This window comes from Gossypium raimondii, chromosome 4, assembly GCF_025698545.1.
Source record: "Gossypium raimondii isolate GPD5lz chromosome 4, ASM2569854v1, whole genome shotgun sequence".
NCBI classification, from domain to species: Eukaryota; Viridiplantae; Streptophyta; class Magnoliopsida; order Malvales; family Malvaceae; genus Gossypium; species Gossypium raimondii.
Genome location: NC_068568.1, coordinates 42857565 through 42873771, shown reverse-complemented (window position 1 = coordinate 42873771; position 16207 = coordinate 42857565). Strand labels below are relative to the sequence as shown.

The following is a 16207-nucleotide window of genomic DNA, read 5'->3' as shown; positions in this document are numbered from 1 at the left end:
CCAAATTCAAACATGTCGAGCTTGATCTATTTTTTGTTTGCGAAAAGGTAGCAGATGGCTCTGTTATTGTTGGTGAGGTTCTTGCATGTGAATAGGATGCTGACATTCTTACCAAGCCACTCTCTGTATCGTCGTTTGTAAGATTTCAGAATCTTCTTCAGGTTTTACCTGTCGGGAAGATCGGTGAATGTTAAGGGTATAGATAAGGACTGTGCTAGCTAACTCTGTTATTGAGCTAGCCTAGTAGCTGTTAGTTTGTTATCCAAGCAGTTAAGTTGTTAGCAATAGCAGTTACTCATATATTCTATAAATACTATTGCTATAATGTACAAAGTATCTACACTAGACTAAATACAAAAGAATTCTTTTATTACTCAATACATTTTCATTCTTTCAATACTTGGTGCAGTTTCATTCTTTCAATACCTAGTACAGTTTTCGTTCATTCAATACATATTACATTAAACTCACCGTAGGTGTTAACACTTATTAATTTGCTTAACACCAAACCACTTGTTGTCGATCTTCCTTGCTGTAACAGCTCAACCATTGTCATGTTATCAGATTTGAAACGCACATTTCGGTAACCATTCGCGCATGCCAGGAAAAGGCCGTCAGAGGCCCAAAGCAAATACCAATACTGAGAGAGTAACCCAGGATCCGGTCACCATCCACATTACCCACGCTTCAATTCACATACAACAATTTCAAAAACAATGATTACTATACTATAATTTAACCCAACAAACATATAAATAATGCAATTCGACACTCATGCATGCAATATTGAAGCCTAGTTTCCTCCACTCCAGTGCATAGCCGAACTTAAGGGTGAACCACCAAAATACAAGTTACTCTATGGACATAACTTAAATAAAAACGTACCCACCTATGAATAAACTAGCTCTTACGTACCTTTGTCACCTTAACAGATTGTCTTCATTACCTCTACCAAACTTACTTCCTCTACAACTGAAGCTCTCCTAAGCATGGGCCAAGGGAGTTAATAATTTAAGACTCTTTTCCAACAAAATTCAAGCTTGAATTCATTAATTTAGGGGGTGAAACTTACGGTATAAGGCTTCTGTCTCTTTTTTCTTTTTGACTCTTCTTTCCCATCGATCTTAAGAGAAAACATAGCAATTTTTCTTTCCTCTTTCTTAAAACTCGGTTAGAAGCAAAAAGAAAAGGGTAAACCCTTTAATTTCATGAGATCTTTAGACCTTGATCCAAGGTTGATAATCAAAGTAAGTGGGAACTAAAGTTAATCAATGGTTATAGTTGTATTCATCCACCAACAATTAAGTTAAAGGCTTAATTGCCATAACAACCTTAGTCGATTTACTCATTTGGTTCCATTCATTTCTAAAATAATTCAATTCTTTTCTTCATATTTGACTTTCTAATTTGTCCTCTTACAATTTAGTCCATATCCCTACTTTAACCATTCTCAACTCAAATCGATTTCAACATTTTTCGATGTCAAATATATTTAATACAGATAAAATTATTACGGTGATCGTTCTCGAAAATTAATTCCATTAGTTTTTTTTGAGATGGTGTAATTGACGACACCAAAAATTTCAAGACGTTACAAATTATCTTGGCGATGAAATCGTAAGTAGTGGTGTACAAGATGATAGGTCTGAATTGATTAACGGTACTTGCATCCGTTAATTTCCAGAAAAGGATGATTAGAGTGTGGAACCAAAAATGTACATCTATAAAGTTGTCCTCAAATTTAATGTAATTCTAGAATTTAACTTGTAAAAGCTTTGGATATTATAATTAAACTAAAAGGTTGGGTAAATTAGGAAGATTATTTGTATGTTTGAAAACAAAATATTCAAGGTCATATATCAAAATTATACATGAATTGTTATTTAATATTTAAATTAATATATTAACTTTGATTTTTATAATTTGATGCGTGAATATTAATTTCAATTCAATTTTGCAAATCATTAACACATGTAGCATCAATTTAGGTTTACTTTTTGCATATAAAAATAATTTTATTTATCCAACATGAAAATAATTGGATCTGTTTATTTTTTAAATGTTTACAATTGAATCGAAATCAACATTTTATGCATATAATTGAAAAATTAAAGTTCACGTATCATTTTACATATTAAATCTAAGTTCATGTGTAATTGACTAACATTGATTGCATCCAAAATTATTGTTCGATTAATGAAATATGAATAACTTTATTCAGTGTTAAGTTAAACTATGTTATGATATAAGCTATTTTGGCGCATTGACTTTCTGTACATTAGAAATAACATTTATAATTATGTTATAATTTGTGTTATATTTTAATTGTTCAAAATATTATAAATTTATATAAAAGCATTACATGTTAATAATTTATTTTAATAGACTTTAACATGTTGATATATCTATGTTATGTTCATGGTATTTTTTGTCATGTTTAATTATTTTTTCATGCGTTTGTGTTGATATCTCAGTCCATAAAACATTTCATATAATTTGTTATAAAATTTCATTGTTAGCTCTAAATATAATTACTTACAAATTTTATTTAATATATGTTTAAAATTGTAATTCAATTTTTCAAGTATAACGAGGGCATGTTCTAGTTAAGGTAAAAGTCACTCGAGTTTAAAGTGTAATATCTTTTCTTATATTTTCGGGTTTTTAATAACAATCAAGTGCTGGGTGAAGTGATAAGATACATTGCATTCTCAAGAAAAGACGTAAGTTTAAGTATTAAAAAGCGACATTATCAATGAAAAGAATTACGAATCTTGAATATAGATAGTAAAACAAACCTAAAGAATACAAAGTAATAATAATAGTAATAGTAATAATAATAATGGATTTGACTTTATAATTTACTTTGAAATTATCATGAAAATGGCTGGGCAACTTCAGCTTGACATTGTTCTAAATAAGAGGCTAACTACCCATGATGACTCACGATTTGTGAATTTATTAATCCATGAAAAATGTCTTAACAATTTTCTTTTTGTTATTATGTGTGAAAAGATATTTGGTATTGTCAAGCCAATGATTCCTATTGTTTTAATTTCTTCTCTTTTTAGATGAGCATTTAATAATGAGATACATTTATTTAAAAGGTGAACAACTCAATTCTAACTTCCATATTAGTGCATTAATATATATTTAGATTATCTAAATCTGAAGACAATTTTTAAGGACTTCACAAAATAAATAATATATGTTTAGATAATTATTATTAAAATCAAATTAATATAAAATATAATTATAATTAATCTATTCAAAAAAGCGAGGCCATAAAATAGGAAAAAGATTACAAAATAAGAGTGTCAATGTTACAACTAGCCCATAAATTATTAAAGTTTCCTTAAAAGCCAAACTGAGCAATAAAGTGCCTTATATTTTTCTCTATGCGTCGGGTTGTCTCGCGATATCTTTTATAACTCCATGTTCAATAGAAATAAATGCATGACCTAAGAATTTTAAATTTAGAATAAATTTTAAGTAGAAATTAAATATAATGGCTAGAACCTAAAACATTAAAGTTCTCAAGTCTTTCATTGACTCAATTGTTGAAGAATAAAATAGTCCCAAAGTGGTGTTGGTTCATAATCTTATGTTAAATGAGGATTGCCATGTAATAGATATTATATCCTTGCTTAAAGCATTGCATTTAATTACAAGTGGTTTTGAGCGAATACTTTCTTTGATCTTAACTTTTAAGTTGTTTACTATTTTTCTTTTGTTTTGTTCATGGATGATATCAGTTTTTATGCTGGTTACAATTCACCTTTTTTTTTCCTCTCTCATCAATCTTCTACGATGTTTGTGGTGGCTAAAATTCCATCTACCGCCAGCATTTTCTCTTAGAAAGTAGATGACTCTTCGTTGGCTTTTTAATCTATTTATAGTTTGAGAGTATTTCGGAATAATAAATGATTTTACGAGTCGGTTTGGACTCATGTTATCTTAAATTGTATATGTTTTTTTATTTATTTTCCATTGTTTAATAAGTCTTCACTTTTAGAAGTTTTTATTTTCTCTTGTAGCACGTTTTTTAGTCTTGCTTATGCATGTAGTCTTATTTTTGCAAGTGGTTTTAGGGATGGTTTTGTTGTCTTCCTCTTTAGATTAGCGGATGCTCGGTTCTTTTGCTGATTTTTGCTCGTTGCTTTGGACCATCCGAGACTAATTTCCTTATCATTTTAAGTGCTTGCATTCATTTCAAATATGCCGTACTTGTGACAGAGCCAATCGTTAACGTGCCATAATATTGATTTGATGTTGAGGCTAAAGTTTTTGTCGTGTTAATGAAACTTATCTTTCACTTCCTACAAGTGTTTGTTGTTTTTTTTCCGTATTGTACGATTCCATCCATAAAAATGAATTACTAAATTCTCCTTTAAAAAAATTCAAAAATTTTAGAGCAAACATTTTTTTTTCTTTCTAAATTATTATTAAATATGCAAATCAATTATGTTCTAGAATTTTTTTTAATGGCAAAATGTACTACTAAAGGATAGTGAAAAATAGGAAGAAACTAAAATTTGAGTCATTGATAGAAAAAAATGCCAAAGAAATTTGTCTGTATGTTTTAAGAACTTATTGTGTATAAGAAAAAGTGGAAACATTTTCTGTTTAGTAAAAACTATGCTAAGTTATAAGGATTCTATCACATGCATAATTACGTATTTAAAATATTGGAGTGTTGAAAAATGACATAAAATAAATAATAAAATGTATGATTTAAAACTAATTAATAATAACACATGTAATATATACGATATTAAAATGGAAAAAAATTAGATTGAATTGTGAGTAAAACGAAATTTAAACACATAAATTCATCAGATTAAGAATACTAAATGAGTACAATTGTTTATTATGTTGTTATCTTCAATCATTAGTTGGTGTCGAATTAACTTGTGATATCAACTCAGTCAAGAACATTATTAATACTAGAAATACTATCACACCGTATACGCGTCGAAACTACATAATTACAACACGATGTGTGTTTAAATATAACATATAATAAACAATGAAATGTACGGTTTGAAACTAATTAATAATAACACAGGGAATATATACGATATTAAAATGAAAATAGATTAAATTGCGAGCAAAATTAATGAAATTTAAACACGTAAATACATCATAATAAAATACTAAATGCACTACAATTATTTATCATAGTGTTGTCATCAATCTTAAGTTAGTGTCGAAATGACTTTTGACATCATCTCAATCAACAACATTATCAATATACAACATATATAATTGATGGAGGTAATAAAGTATGCATAATACAATTAAAATTTAAAATTTATATTAAAATAAAGCTTTGATTCATTAGTAATATTAATGTTTTATTGATTTAAATAACACATGTTCAAATATAATGTTAGGCGAATTTTTATTAGTTTTTTACACTATAAATAAGATTTCAATGAAGTTTTTCAGCGGTTGGCCAACTTGTATATGTTCATATCTTCTTATGTTAACATAATATAAACTCTTAACCGGCAAGTTGATTGAAAACTTTTCATCTATTGTACTAAGAAAAGAAAAGGAAAAGAGATAATTTTTCGTACATGACTTAACATAAAAGTATCTTTTACATACTTATTTAATATGTTGTTGTTGATTTGTTCAAAAACTATAGTTTGTAGTTGAATTTTTTCTGCTACATCTATTAGGAGTTGCAGAATACATTGTATAAATTTAATTATTAAAAGTTGTTTTAATGCATTGAAAAATTTCTATATATACACCTAAATCTTGATCAAGTTGAAGCTTTGCTATCGACATTTAAGAAGTAGCTTATATATATATATATATATATATATATATATATATATAATATAAAGAGGCAAAAAGGTCAAAATGGCATATGGGACAGAGTCTGAATCCGTGTTAAGCAAGCGTATTGACCGGGAACTTGACAACGAAAACAAAGGCCACAACTAGATCACCACCAGCAACCGTTGAAACTTTGATCCTTCCTTGAAACCTCACCGCCCAAGAAACCATGGCTACCTATCCACTCAACTTTGACTGTTAACCCCATGTGATGTCCTCTCTCTCTCTCTCTCTCTCTCTCTCTTTCTTTACCCTAAGGCCTAAACTCAAACTTCAAATATATATATAAAAATAATGGGGGTATTGGCCGCAATTTTAGCTCTCTCTTTCATTTCAAAATCATTTTCTCTTCGTCTAAATTCTGAATTCTTGAACGTTGAAGTTGATTTCTTCACTTTTTTTTAATATATAGCGGAAAAAGGAATAAATACTCTTTGGAAGTGTGGTTGGGGTGTTGACATTTGTGTTTGCCTATGTAAGAATGGATAGATGACCACTAAGCATAGTTGAATTTTGTTTGAAAGCCAACTGTGTTTTGATTGTATTACAAGGAGGGGAAGGTTTTTCATATGAGAAATATATATATATATATATATAAATTGAGATAAAAGAAGAGTTGAAGGCAAGCTTTTCTTTATCCTCCCAAATTAACAATGGAGGTTTTGTTGATGAAAATGCCTACAACAGATGCTGATATTGCTCAAGCCATTGCCTGCCATCAAGAAGATTGCAGTCCAGAAGCTAAGAAGGTATAGACTATGTATATATATATTCAGTGATCCTTAGTTAACTGGTTTGATTTGTTCTTATATATATGAGAATTGGGTGTCAATTTCTCACAATCAGGGTCTAGTTTGTGGTTCCTGAAAGGTTTATGAATTATGATAAAAGTTGCTAATGGATTCTTTCTTCAATTCTTTGTGTATTAGACTGAAAATAGAAGAAAACTACATGAAAATGCTGATTTGAATTCATCATCACCTAGCCATGAAGACTTGGTGGATAGCAAGGAGGTAGATGTTTGCATTAAATGCCCGTTGACCTCTCTCATACATGTAGCTGACACTTTTTATTATTTATTTATTTATCTTATAAAATTTTGCAAAATTTGGTGTTTAGATCTATAAAACTTAACAATAAAAGTTTTGGGTAGTTGCAGTGAGCAATTAATATGGATTTGTACATTAAATCCATCATACATTCTAGTTTAATTAACGATTATATATACTTATATGGATTAGGAGGATGAACTTGAATCTGCAAAAGCTGAGATGGGTGAGGTGATGGAAGAAAATGAAAGATTAAAGAAGATGTTGGAGAAGATCCAGGAGAATTACAAGTCTCTTCAATTAAGTTTCTTTGAAATCCTTCAACAAGGAGCTGTCAAGAAATCGAAATGTTCATCAATTTCTTCGGATCATAATGATGAACCAGTTGTTCTAGAACCTGAACTTGTTTCACTTTCCCTCGGAAGAACTACTCCAATGGAGTCTGTAAAAGATGAGAAAACAACAAGCTCAATCAAAAGTAAAGATGACCCAGAGATCAAAGCCGGTTTAACTCTTGGATTAGACTCTAAATTTCAATTATCAAGCCCTCAAAAGAGTTCAGAAGATCAAGTGAAGGAAGATGATGGTGCTGCAGAAACATGGCCTCCAAACAAGATTCAAAAGACAACAAGCAGAAATGGAGATGAAGATCAACAAAACCATGTAAAGAGAGCTAGGGTTTCTGTGAGAGCTAGATGTGATGCACCAACTGTTAGTATTGCAATACTTGTAAAAAGCTTTCCATCATTTTTGTTTCTTTTTTATGATTCAGTATAATTCATTAGTTCCATTACAGATGAACGATGGATGCCAATGGAGGAAATATGGGCAGAAAATTTCAAAAGGAAATCCATGCCCCAGAGCTTACTATCGTTGCACAGTGGCATCAGGTTGTCCAGTTAGAAAGCAGGTAAAGATTTCTTCTTCGACCGAAACTAGACTTTTTTCGGATGAAATTTAGGTTTAAGGGATAAAACTTGGTGATATATATGTAGGTGCAAAGATGCGCCGAGGATATGTCAATCTTAATTACAACTTATGAAGGGAATCACAATCACCCACTTCCAGTTTCAGCGACTGCAATGGCTTCCACCACCTCAGCAGCCGCTTCCATGATGTTATCTGGCTCTTCAACATCTCAACCAGGGCTCAATGGATTAAACTTCAGCCACCATGATAATTCCACAACAAGACAGTTCTATTTATCCAACTCAACCTCATCATCATTGTCCCCAACAATTACTCTAGACGTTACCTCTTCCCCCTCCCATTCCCCTTTATCTTCATCTAATTATTTCAACAGCTTCCCTACAAGCTTTCCCAGATTTCCTCCAAGTCTCAATTTTTCTTCATCAGAATCCAACATTTTGCCTGCAGTTTGGGGCAATGGCTATCCTGGTTATGGTGCAGTGCCATATTATCAAACTCAGCCTGGTAACTCAATCCTTGGAAACGAGTCCCAAAACCAGATTTACCAGTCTTTACCGGGTAATAATCAGCAAGGGGGAGCTTCTCAACAGTCTTTGACAGAAACCTTAACGAAGGTAATCACATCAGACCCAAGCTTCAGATCAGTAATAGCTGCTGCAATTTCATCTGTGGTTTGTAACAGTGCAAAATCTGAAGACCAAACTGATCAAAAAGCTCAGCATTTTGGTCAGAAATTGATGCAGGCCATAGTTTCTCAAAATGAGAAAGGTCAATCATCATGTTCATCAAGCTACTTCAATGGATTGGCATCTTCAAGTTCTCAAACAGGAAGTTCATTACTTCAGTCTTCTTTGCCTTTCTCCATTTTAAATAGTGCCTTTAAACCAGCTTCTGATGATAAAGGACTCAAGAATTAATTTTTTGGGGGAAAAGAAAATCGGGCCTTTGAGATTGTTATACATTCTGATTTTTGCAAATGTTGTCATGTATTTTAAATTGGGTATTTTCATCCATTTCTCCTAACTCTTTATTATAATTTCATTTTAGTCCTTAATGTTCAAATTTTTCGATATCAATTAGTATGGACTTTCTCTCAACTAATTTCCATGTTGTTACCTGCATGGTTAATTGAATTTTAGTTTAATTAACTTCATAGGAGAACACTTAGAAAGGCTTGTATACTTAGCAAAAGGTTAAATATAACATATAAATTGAGTATATATTTTACTCAGGTAATATATAATATATATTTACGAGAAAACGCTTTCATTTTCTTTATAGCAAAAATGAACAATAAAATTACGAAAAAACTTATGTATATATTTTTAATTATTTACCTACAAGCAAAAATTAACGAGACAAAATTGTTAACAAAAGAAATCCAAATTTCATAATCAGCTAAAAGGTCAAGATTGAAAACTTTAATGCAATAAATTTGTAGTTTGATTTCAAGCATATTCAACTCTGTCCAAGTTGGGGCTCTTTTATACTTAAAATAATAATACTTACTTATTACCATGACAAAATCAGTGCTTTTCGCAAACAATCTTTCCGAATCGATTTTACTTGAGGTAATTGTTATTCATTTATGATAATATGTTGTTATAGAGAGATAATCATTGTAAACTTATCATAAAATTTATTTCGTGAATTTCTATCAAATAAAAAAGTAAGACTCATATTCAAAAATTAAAAAGTGAGAATCAATTAATCGACAAAATTATGTATAACAAGTGCATACATTATTACTTTTATGCATCTTTTATTTTACATTCTTTCATATGGTTAACTATAAAGTTCAATATGAGTTATCAAATTTAATTAATTAATTAATTAATTTATCATGAGTTATTAAATTCAAGTAATCAATTAAGTTTATGATATTCCAAATTCATAGTAGAATTTTTAATTAGCGAACGTAATAGTTTATTGAACCGATATCTTTAATTCCACTCATTGAAGATTATTTCCATTTAATAAAATTTTATTAATAGATTTCTTTCACATGAAATTTAATCTCTTTTTTTTGGGAGAGTTGTCACACCCGAAATCCTTTAAACCCAGAAATTTAGAACATTTAGCGGTTAAATTGAAAGAGACTGCAAACTGGCGGTCTCTATTCAAAAACCAAGAAAAATTAGGAATGAAATGGAATATGGTTGAAAACCAAGTCTAGTTAGGTTGAATTAAAACCAGTCGGTCTCTTAGTGGGAGACAAAATGATTATGGATGAACGGTTGATATAAGGTTGGTGACCATGCATAAAGGGTTTTAAATAGCTGAACTGAATCATCAGACGGATTCCTCTCTGTCTATTTCATTCTATCCTCTTCTTCATCTTCTATGGTTGTTTCGAGGAAGCAATGGTATTGGAAAGCTCTGCATGGAGCGATGGTCGTGAGGGTTAAGTCAAAAAAATAGAAAAACCAGTAAGTCGGTAAGGTTCTAAGTCTTTCGTGGTATGTAAGATTTAGAAACAAAGTTAAGAGTTTCCAGAAACCATATCTAAGGGTTTTGTATGTTTCTCGAAAACAATTTTTGAACTGGGATTGCTAGGTTTAACCCATGATTTGGTTGTCATGCTTAGCTGTCAGGAAAATATGAGCTCTAGCATTTGGAAAAACTATTTGGAAAGGCTAAGGTGTACCAGGTAAGTTTCTGTACTCAAACCCAAAACTGTAAAGGCATGATGCATGCTTTCATAAGTTTATGAGTATCCGCCATTTTGGTTTAGAATGCATGATAAATGATGGGTTAGATGAAGTTAGGAAAGAGAAATGGGATAATTCTGTTAGATATCACCACATGTAACACCCCGACTCGTGTCCGTCGCCGGATTAGTGTTACGAGGCATTACCGATCAAAACCCGACTCAATTTTTTTTATAAATAAATTAATCCATTATATATATACTAAGCCATAAATCCTAATCAATACACATTTGAATATATATACATTCGTTTACTCTATCAATAAGCCAAACGTAATTAATCACCAACATTTACAAGCATACTTCAATTTATAAATCATCTCCTATATTCACTTAACTACTAAATCCAACCAAATCATATATATTTCATATATAATACATAACCTAGACACTTAACTTAACATTATTTATCTTAATGAATATAACAAACTTACTTACTTCAACCACATAATTACCGAAACACTTGAATGAAATCACCATGCACATATATATATATATATATATTACCATATAAATACTAACCATAAAATACTAATCCATGATTAAAGTATGCTTAAACCATAATTCAGCCCAAAACCGAACACAAACAAGAAAATTAAGCCATTTTCGCATGGCTTAATATTACATAATCTAAATTCAAGTATTTCAGCTATGCTATACATGCCATAAGATCGAATTCAGAATTTACAAAATACCGAGAGGAGTCGATAGTGTGATAATCTTCTCTGACGATCCCCGAGCTCGTAACCAACTTCCAAAATCTATAAAACGAAGAACAACATACACACAGTAAGCTATTTAAAGCTTAGTAAGTCATAAGCAAAAATTCATATATATACATATATATATATATATTAAAACTTATTCCATCATTAAGTTAAAATAAACCAAATATCATAATATTTTGTACCATATAACACTTTAATAAAAATCACATTGTATTTTCATATAAACAAACCATATGGCCAAATACACATAAATATTTAGCAAAGCCGAATATTCAATAAATCATTATGCTAAAACATGCTTATACTCAAATGGTTAACTCATACTCTATATTTCATTTGAAACTATTATCAAATTAAAATAATCAACTTACCTTATCAGCAATTAAGCAAATGGCTAACACATACCTGAATAATTTAGCTTTCTTAACACATTTATTTGCTTTTACTATTGCTCATATAAAATTTATAAAACATAGAGCCTTGTATAAAACACCGGCATAAAGCCTGCTAGGCACAAAGCCCGATTCATTTCACCCAACAAAGCACGCTAGACATAAAGTCCGAATTAATTCACCAAGCATCAAGCTTGCTAGACATAAAGTCTAAAATAATTCACCGCATCAAGCACCTAGGCATTAAGCCCGAAAATCTCATATACAAAGATGATCTTTCGTATAATTCTTTATGTTTACATAAGTCTTACTCAATAATCAGTATCTCCGTAAAAATTGAATTATATTCAATTCTTCATAGCAAACAAACATTCAACCACATATGTATAATTTACAACATTAAAATTCAGCTCAAAGAATTTGTAACCTATATTCGAACCACATATGTAAGTAAAATTCATACATTAAATTCAGCTCAAGAACTTTGTAACCTATATTTGAACCACATATGTATATAAAATTCATACATTAAATACAGCTCAAGAACTTTGTAACCTATATTTGAACCACATATGTATATAAAATTCATACATTAAATACAGCTCAAGAACTTTAAATATATATATTCGAACCATATGTGCATATATATATATATAATTCATAATATTAAGTTCAACTCAAAGAATCAAAGAACTTGTATCATACATTCAAACTTTATATATATAATTCATAACTTTAAATTCAACTCAAGAAATTAAATCTTACATTCGAACTACATATCCATGTAAATTCTAATATTGGTTTCATATCATTGAACTTAAAGCATACTTTAGCTAATATACATGTAATTTATACCATTAATATCAACCTCCCAAAATCAATTTCTATGTTCGGCTATCACATAGAAAAATCACCAAGTTTTATTCAATTTATATACTTTTAGTTCCAGCTTACTAAATGTATGATTGATATATTTATATAAATTCCAATTTAATAACATTTAAATTGCTATTAGACTTACCTCAAATGCGGTGAAAAGTCGAAACCAAACGATTACTCGACAACTTTAGTTTTCCCCAATCCAACTCGATTTCTTGGTTCTTGATCTAATTATATTCAAAATAAGGTAGTTTAAATATAATTATATTCAATTTAATCCAAAAACACATAAATGGGTAAATTACCATTTTGCCCCTAACATTTACACTTTTACAATTTAATCCCTATTGGATAAAACACAAATTACACAAAACATTCAAAATTTGACTATACCATGCTTAGGCCTAATCTTTATTATACTCATACAAGTCCATGCATTTCATTTATTTCGTATTTTAGTCCTCAAAATTTATTTTCACAATTTAGCCTTAAATACTCAAATTCATCAAAATTCCAAGACAAAACGTGTTAATCTAAAACATATCCTTCATTATTCATCATCAAACATCACAAAACACAAATATTCATCAATGGCATAACTTAAAATATTCATCAAAATCGAAATTCAAGCATGGGTGGGTAGTATTCAAAGCAACGATCTCAAAAACGTAAAAATTATCAAAAACCGAATAAAGAACTAACCTTAATTTGAGCTCATTAATGGCCGAACCTAGCTAGATTTTTTTCTCTTGTTTCAAATTCGGCAAGAGGAAGATGATGAAGAATTTATTTTCTTTTTTTATTTAACATATAATAACATATATTTTTGGTTTACTATTTTAACCTTATTTAATTTAATTATAAAACATATAATACAAGGGCAATGTTGACCATTGCCACCCACTATCATCTAAATGGCCCAATTGTCATTTAAATCCCCCATTTTTAAAAGACAACAACAATTAGGTGCTTTTAAAATTGACCCCTTAAATTTTTAATTTTACACGATTAAGTCATTTTCTTTAATCGGTCATTCAAACGATAAAATTTAAACATGGAAATTTCACACAATCAAATTCACACATAATAAACTCTCTAAATACTATTAAAATATTTTTTTGACTCAGATTTGTGGTCCTGAAACCACTCTGTCCTATTAGGGTCAAAATTGGGTTGTTACAACTCTCCCCCCTTTAGGGATTTTCGTCCCCAAAAATCTTACCGGTGAATAGGTATGGGTAACATTCTTTCATTGTATCCTCTGGCTCCCAGGTTGCTTCCTCAATTCCGTGTTTATGCCACAGTACTTTGACTAATGGAATTTTCTTATTTCGTAACTCTTTAACCTCACGAGCTAGAATGTAAATCGGTTCTTCTTTATATGACATATCAGATCTAATCTCAATCTCTGACGGACTAATTACATGTGTAGGATTAGATCAGTATCTACGAAGCATCGAAACATGAAACATTGTAAATCTTTTCTAGCTCAGGTGATAACATCAATCTATAAGCAACCGGTCCAGCACGCTCTATAATCTCATACGGTCTAATGAATCTCGGACTCAATTTGCCTTTACGACCGAATCTGAGTATTTTCTTCCACGGTGAAACTTTCAGAAACACTTTGTCCCCGATCTGAAATTCTATATCCTTTCTTTTCAAGTCCGCATAAGATTTCTGACGGTCTGATGCTGATTTCAGACTATTCCGAATCACTTTCACTTTCTGTTCAGTTTCTTTAATCAAATCGACCCCGTGTATTTTATTTTTACTGAGTTCAATCCAATAAAATGGTGTACAACATTTACGACCGTACAAAGCCTCGTAAGGTGCCGTTTTGATCCTAGATTGGAAGCTATTATTATATACAAATTCAATCAAAGGTAAGTATCATTCCCACGTACCTTCAAACTCGAGAATGCAACATATCAACATGTCCTCAAGTATCTGAATGATTCGTTCAGATTAACCATATGTTTGCGGATGGAAAGCTATGCTAAAATACAATTTAATACCTAGCGCATCTTGCAGTTTCTTCCAAAATCGCGATGTAAACCTTGGATCTCTATCAGAAACAATAGAAATAGGTACCCCGTTCAATCTCACAATCTGAGAAATATACAATTTAGCAAGTTTATCAAGTGAATAATCAGTACGGACTGGAATAAAGTGTGCCGATTTGGTCAATCTATCCACAATAACCCAGATTGCATCTTTCTTGCTCGGTGTCAATGGTAAACCTAATACAAAATCCATCGTGACTCCGTCTCATTTCCATTCCGGTATCATGATCGGCTGAAGTAATCCAGAAGGTACCTGATGCTCGGCTTTTACTTGCTGACAGACTAAACATTTCAAAATAAAGTCAGAAATGTCTTGTTTCATACCATGCCACAAATAAAGCTGTTTCAGATCATTATACATTTTTTTTTGTACTACCCGGGTGAACAGATAATCGACTGTTATGAGCTTCGTTCAAAATCATCTGAATCAACTCTGAATTCTTCGGAACACATATTCGGTTTTTAAACCTCAAACAATCATTGGTATCAACTCGAAACTCTGTTACACCATTCAATTCATATTGAGCTCGTTTTGCTAACAAATCATTATCAACTTTCTGAGCATCACAAATTTGTTGAACAAATAACGGTCTAGCTTTTAATTCAGCTATTATTAAACCATCATTGGACATAGTCATAGGTACATTCATTTCTCGCAAAGCAAACAACGATTTTTGACTTAAAGCATCAGCAACAACATTAGCCTTTCCTGGATAATAGTCAATTACAAGGTCGTAGTCTTTTAACAACTCTAACCATCGACGTTGTCTCAAATTCAGATCTTTCTAAGTCATCAAATATGTCACATAACTCTTTTCATGAAGCTTTAACTATATGGAATCATAAGATATCTCTGTACAATCTTTTATTAGAACACACTTCAAACCATTCATTGACATATGACTGAGAATTGTAAACTTTTTATTCAACCTAGGCTAAACCAATATTGATGTTTCGGTTGACAATATCTTTGTGCAAAAAGGAAAACTTCAACAATCGAACTAACTTTAATTTACCACAATATTTTCCCAGATAGAATCATTCCGATAGATATAATTTTGTATCAAATCTTCAAGAATACAAATTCTTCTTCCAGACTATCCCTAAATTCACATATATACGTTCAAACTTTATTTCTAGTCCGGTGGATAGATTCAAACACATATAACCCAATTATCTTTTCAATCAAATAATTCAAATCAGACTAAACCGCTGAATCAAATTTTTCAAAGAAATATTTTCTTCTCGTTAAAAGGATAGCCCCAAACATATCATTTTACATATTTGATCTTGATCTTCTATCATTTTCACTTTTGCCGATGTCAAACCTTTCACGAGAACTTGAAAAGAGTTTAAGTTGTCTCATATATTAATCATCGAAGTTCTGAATTATACAAAAGTCACCTTTATCAAATAGAAATCAATGGGCCTTAATGAAAACGATGTCTCAACCCTATAAGTAGATATTATCCTGGCTGTTAATAAAGCATTTGAACACAGTAGAAAATCAAATATGGTTTAAACAGTAACCAATGCAGAAACCCAACTTCTATCACTCTGATAATGGTACTGCAGTACTCCCATATTTCAAAACAGAAATTAT

General features: G+C 30.7%; 1 protein-coding gene across 2 annotated transcripts; it reads left to right on the top strand.

Annotated features, from left to right (window-relative positions):
* The first annotated feature begins 6155 nt into the window (after window positions 1-6155).
* On the top strand, window positions 6156-8926 carry LOC105781064 (probable WRKY transcription factor 72). 2 transcript variants are annotated; one of them, XM_012605636.2, is made up of 5 exons: window positions 6157-6599; window positions 6780-6863; window positions 7092-7610; window positions 7696-7809; window positions 7895-8926. In XM_012605636.2, the coding sequence occupies exons 1-5, from the start codon at window positions 6504-6506 to the stop codon at window positions 8744-8746; spliced, it is 1665 nt and encodes a 554-aa protein (XP_012461090.1). In that variant the 5' UTR covers window positions 6157-6503; the 3' UTR covers window positions 8747-8926. The 2 variants fall into 2 exon arrangements, with proteins under 2 accessions (XP_012461091.1, XP_012461090.1); XM_012605637.2 differs by lacking the exon at window positions 6780-6863 and having other exon boundaries at window positions 6156-6599.
* Window positions 8927-16207: the final 7281 nt, after the last annotated feature.

Coding starts and splice junctions, on each gene's coding strand:
- LOC105781064 (XM_012605636.2), top strand. CDS start 6,504: ATGGAGGTTTTGTTGATGAAAATGCCTACAACAGATGCTGATATTGCT. Junction 6,600..6,779: donor GCAGTCCAGAAGCTAAGAAG/GTATAGACTATG, acceptor TTTGTGTATTAG/ACTGAAAATAGAAGAAAACT. Junction 7,611..7,695: donor CTAGATGTGATGCACCAACT/GTTAGTATTGCA, acceptor GTTCCATTACAG/ATGAACGATGGATGCCAATG.